The 5,681-nt window shown below is 44.6% G+C and overlaps 1 protein-coding gene across 1 annotated transcript; it reads left to right on the top strand.

Annotated features, from left to right (window-relative positions):
• Positions 1,555-2,202, top strand: LOC107646331. Its single transcript, XM_016350522.1, has one exon. The coding sequence runs from the start codon at positions 1,555-1,557 to the stop codon at positions 2,200-2,202; it is 648 nt and encodes a 215-aa protein (XP_016206008.1).

Raw genomic sequence — 5,681 nt, 5'->3', positions numbered from 1 at the left:
CAACCGAATCCGATCTTAGTCCCCTTTGATCCGGAAATAGAACGAAGTTTGTTTCACATTAGACAAGCTCGGAAGCGGTTAAGGTTTGGACAAGGTGAAGAGGTTTTCACCACCTCAACCACCTTACTAAAAGTGAACATTGAACCGTCACTCAACGAAGGCAATAATCATTCTCCCATCAAAATCACTAATAATTCTCTTTTTGTTTTAGGTGCTAACGCCATGGATGCTCCAAGGAGAGTTACTATCAAGGAAGCGGGTGCACCGGATTATGTCCTTCAACCCCTTCATGTAACTCACCCCAATTTGAATGCAAACTTTGAACTCAAGACCGCTTTGATCAACCTCCTACCCAAATTTTATGGGCTTCCCGCACAAGACCCTATCCGACATCTCAAAGACTTCCATCGTATATGCTCAACAACTAGACGGGAAGGGTCCGATGAAGTCGCTATATGGTTGTTCGCTTTCCCTTTTTCTCTTGAGGACAAGGCTAAAGAATGGTTCTACACTTTATCTAGTGAAGTCACCTCCGATTGGGACTTGCTTAGACGAGGATTCTTGGATAAATTCTTGGCCCCCGGAGAAGATGGATAGGCTAAGGAAGGAAATGTCTTGTATTGTACAAGGTGAAACGGAACCACTGTACGAGTATTGGGAACGGTTTCGTAAGCTACTAGACGCATGCCCTAATCACATGCTTGACACTCAAGTATTGCTTGGATACATATGTCAAGGGATGCGAGAACAAGATAGAACCCTCTTAGACACCTCTAGCAATGGTTCTTTGTCTAAATATAAAACAGCAGAAGAGGCATGGCAACTCATCATTGATTTAGCCGAATCCAATCAACATATGAGACAAAGAGTCAACCGCCCAAGAACCGTGAATGAGGTATCCACTAGTAGTGAAACCACCGCTCTAACCAAATCCTTGAGCGAAATGACATCCGTCTTGAGGCAACTCCAATTGAGCCAATAACAACTACAACAACCTCAACCTCAACCATATCAACAACATTCTCCATCCCCTCAACAACACAACCAACAATTGGTCCCTCAAAAAGTGTGTGGTATTTGTTCTTGCTATTCCCACTACACGGACGAGTGCCCAAGCCTTCAAGAGGACAACACTTTGGCGGCTACCCACAATTTCTATGACCGCCCATATCAAGGGTACAACCAAGGCGGTAATCCTAACCCCAAGAGGAGGAGAGAATAGATATAGAAGAGGTAGTGGAAGAGGAGACACCACAAGTCATAGTTGAGGATGAAACTCAACCAACAAAAGAGACTCCCAAGACCAAGAGAACCTTGGAAGAAGAAATTGCTCAACCACTCCCATTTCCAACACTTGCGAAGAAAGCTAGGAAGCGCATAGAACTCGACCCCAAAATGGTAGAAATTTTCAAGAAAGTCGAGGTAACCATCCCCCTCTTTGACGCTATCCATCAAGTTCCTAGATATGCAAAATTCCTTAAAGATCTATGCATGAACAAGGATAGAATTCTTGAATTGGAAACCATCCCATTGGGGAGTTATATTTCCGCTTTAATGGGAGCATTGCCCGAGAAATGTGATGATCCGGGCCCTTGCATGGTCACTTGCACCGTCAATGGAGTTCAATTCGTAGATTGTATGTGTGACCTCGGAGCATGTGTTAGCATCATGCCTCTCTCCGTCTACCGGGTATTGAAGTTACCACCACTAAAAAGGTCAACGGCGAGATTTGTCCTAGCGGATAAAAGCATAATAACCATGACGGGTGTCGCGGAAGATGTATTGGTGAATATCAAAGGGTTGGTATTTCCGATTGACTTCTACGTCCTTGAAATGCCATCAAGTGAAACCGAGAGAGCATCATCCATCTTACTTGGAAGACCATTTTTGAGAACTTCTAGATTTAAGCTAGATGCTTACTCGGGAACATACTCATTTGAGATAGATGGGAGAGTCGTAAGTTTTATCCTAGAAGAAGCAATGAAGCATCCACCGGAAAATCACTCTCTATTCCGGTGTGACCCAATTGACAACATTGTTGCCGAAGTGCACCTTGCAAAGTTAGATGAGAAGTACATGATTGGAGAAGCAAATGAAGATCCAAGCAAATTAAACACCACACACCATACAAACCATCCGGAAACTCAAACATCAAATCATGACAAAAAGATGGAATTGAAGCCATTACCCCCCCCCACCTAAGGTACTCATATCTTGATGAAGCCCAAAAGCTCCCCGTGATAATCGCACAAGAGCTAACTCCTCAACAAGAAGAAAAGTTGCTAGAGGTATTGAGAAAAAATAAAAGGGCAATCGGGTGGAGTTTGGCGGATCTAGTGGGAATAAGCCCCCAAGTATGTGAGCACCGCATATTCCTTGAAGAAGGAGCAAGACCGGTCCGACAACCTCAAAGGAGACTTAGTCCAACCATTCTTGAGGTGGTAAAAAAAGAGGTCACTCGGCTACTTGAAGCGAACATCATCTATCCTATCTCGGATAGCGAGTGGGTAAGCCCGGTCCAAGTGGTGCCAAAGAAATCCGGGGTGACCACAATCAAAAATGAAAGCGGTGAACTTATAGCAACAAGAGTGCAAAATTCTTGGAGAGTATGTATAGACTACCGGAGGTTGAATGCGGCCACAAGGAAGGACCACTTTCCACTACCGTTCATCGATCAAATGCTTGATCGACTAGCCGGTAAATCATATTATTGCTTTCTTGATGGTTACTCCGGATACTTCCAAATACACATTGCTCTAGAGGACCAAGAAAAAACAACATTTACTTGCCCCTTTGGAACGTATGCTTACAAACGTATGCCATTTGGCCTATGCAATGCACCGGCGACGTTTCAAAGATGCATGATGAGCCTATTTGCGGACTTTCTAGAGCAATGTATGGAAGTCTTCATGGACGACTTTAGCGTGTACGGTGATTCATTTGATCATTGCTTAGGTAACCTTGAAAAAGTCTTAGAGAGATGCACCAAAACAAACCTTGTCCTAAATTTTGAAAAGTGTCATTTCATGGTCAAACAAGGCATTGTTTTGGGGCACATAGTTTCAAAAGAAGGCATCTCCGTAGATCTGGCAAAAATAAATGTCATATCTAGTTTACCTTACCCCTCCTCCGAGAGGGAAGTCTGCTCTTTTCTTGGACATGCAGGATTCTACCGGAGATTCATCAAAGACTTTAGCAAGGTAGCCCTACCTCTCTCTCGGCTACTGCAAAAGGACACTGAATTTGAGCTAAGCAAGGAATGTATGGAAGCATATGACAAACTTAAAGTGGCATTGACACAAGCTCCTATTGTGCGAGGACCGAATTGGGCTCAACCATTTGAAATCATGTGTGATGCTTCGAATTATGCGATAGGGGCCGCGTTAGCACAACGCGAGGGTAAGACTCCCTATGTCATAGCTTATGCTTCAAAAACATTAGACGGAGCCCAATCCAACTACACTACTACCGAGAAGGAACTCCTAGCTATTGTTTTTGCTCTGGACAAGTTTCGAGCCTATCTTCTTGGTTCTAAGGTAGTAGTGTTCTCGGATCACGCGGCACTAAAGTATTTGTTGGCCAAAAAGGAATCAAAACCGAGATTAATTCGTTGGGTGCTTTTATTACAAGAATTTGACTTGGAAATCAAGGATAGGAGTGGTTCGCAAAACTTAGTGGCGGACCATCTGAGTCGCCTTGAACACACAAAAAGTGACACCACTCCTATCAATGACTCCTTCCCTCTAGATAGTTTGCACGCAATCTCGGAAGTGGTCCCTTGGTATGCCCCGATAGCAAACTACTTGGTTTCACGCACCTTCCCTCCCAATCTCAACAAACATCAAAAGGACAAGCTGAAAAGCGAATCCAAATACTATGTTTGGGACGATCCCTATTTGTGGAGGTGTGGAGCGGACCAAATAGTGCGACGGTGCATACCTCAAACCGAATTCTAAGCAATCTTAGACGCTTGCCATTCTTCCGAAGGAGGTGGCCACTACGGCCCCCAAAGAACGGCAAGAAAGGTCCTTGATTGCGGATTTTGGTGGCCAACCCTTCTCAAAGATTCTTCCCTCTATTGCAATTCTTGTTCCCAATGCATTCGGTTTGGAAATATTTCTAAAAAGGACGAAATCCCTCAACAAAATATGCTTTTTTGTGAAATCTTTGATGTATGGGGAATCGACTTCATGGGACCATTTCCAAATTCTAATGGCTTTTTCTACATCTTGTTAGCCGTCGATTATGTGTCAAAATGGGTGGAGGCAATCCCCACCCGAACGGATGATGCCCATGTTGTTTATTCTTTTGTGAGGAATAATATCATTTGTCGTTTTGGCTCCCCAAGAGCAATCATAAGTGATCAAGGATCCCATTTTTGCAACAAAAAAATGGACGGCCTCATGAGAAAGTATGGCATCATACACAAAGTCGCCACGGCCTACCACCCTCAGACAAACGGCCAAGCCGAGGTGTCTAACCGGGAAATTAAACATGTGTTGGAAAGGATTGTGAAGCCGAATAGGAAAGATTGGAGCACCAAACTCTCCGATGCACTTTGGGCATATCGAACGGCTTATAAAACACCCATTGGCATGAGCCCTTTTAGACTTGTATATGGTAAAGTATGCCATCTACCGGTAGAAATCGAACACAAAGCTTATTGGGCCATAAAGGAATGCAATATGAATTTGGGTGGAGCCGGAGTAGAGAGAAAGCTTCAAAGGCGGAATTTGAATGCTTGAGATTAGAAGCCTATGACAATTCTAGACTCTACAAGGAGAAGATGAAAGCCATTCATGACAAGAACATTAGGAGAAGGGAATTTGGACCCGGTGACCTAGTGCTCCTTTACAACTCGAGGTTGAGATTACTACCCGGAAAGCTTAGATCAAGATGGGACGGACCTTACCAAATAGAGAAAGTAGAACCTTACGGGGTCTATCACTTGTGCCACCCATCAAGTCTGGACATTTTCAAGGTGAATGGGCACCGTCTCAAATTGTACCATGGTGAGCAAAGAAAGAACTCCAAGGAATTTGAAGTGTTCCTCTTGAGGGATGCATCTCTTGAACAAGAACTTTAAGCTAATGGACGTCCAACTTAAGGACGGTAAACAAAAGTGCTAGGTGGGAGATACCCCACCATGGTAAGATCTACCATTTGTACATAACCATCGAATTCTTCTTTGATTGATACTTGTTTACTACTTGACTTCATGTTTGGTAGCTAGGTGATCGGTGAAGTTGTAGTTAGATTTCGTTTCAAATTTTGTTTCATTTGTAGAGTTCATTTGGTCCTTTATCATGTCAATACATCCTTCTATAGTGCCTAAAATGGTTGTTTGGAGGGTTGGAATGCTGAAGGTAGTGCGAGAACATGCAAATTTGAAGAAGGCACCCTTTTGCGCGAGCGCGCACCTCACGCGCACGCGCCCATGAAGCATTTTCGACAACCCACGCGGACGCGCGATGTGCGCGGATTGTACGAAGTACCCCTCCATACATATTCCAGAGAGTGCCACTCTCACGCCCGCACCATGCCTGAGGCACAGGCCGCTTACGCGTGCGCGCACAGGGCGCGTACGCACCCCCTGACAAATCCTCAGATCGACGCGCTAGCACACCTCGCGCGCGCGCCGATCGCCCCTGTGCACTCCTGGTACATATTCCAGAGAGTTA

Source organism: Arachis ipaensis, chromosome B06 (genome assembly GCF_000816755.2).
Source record: "Arachis ipaensis cultivar K30076 chromosome B06, Araip1.1, whole genome shotgun sequence".
In the NCBI taxonomy this organism is placed as follows: domain Eukaryota; kingdom Viridiplantae; phylum Streptophyta; class Magnoliopsida; order Fabales; family Fabaceae; genus Arachis; species Arachis ipaensis.
This window is presented reverse-complemented; position numbering and strand designations above follow the sequence as displayed.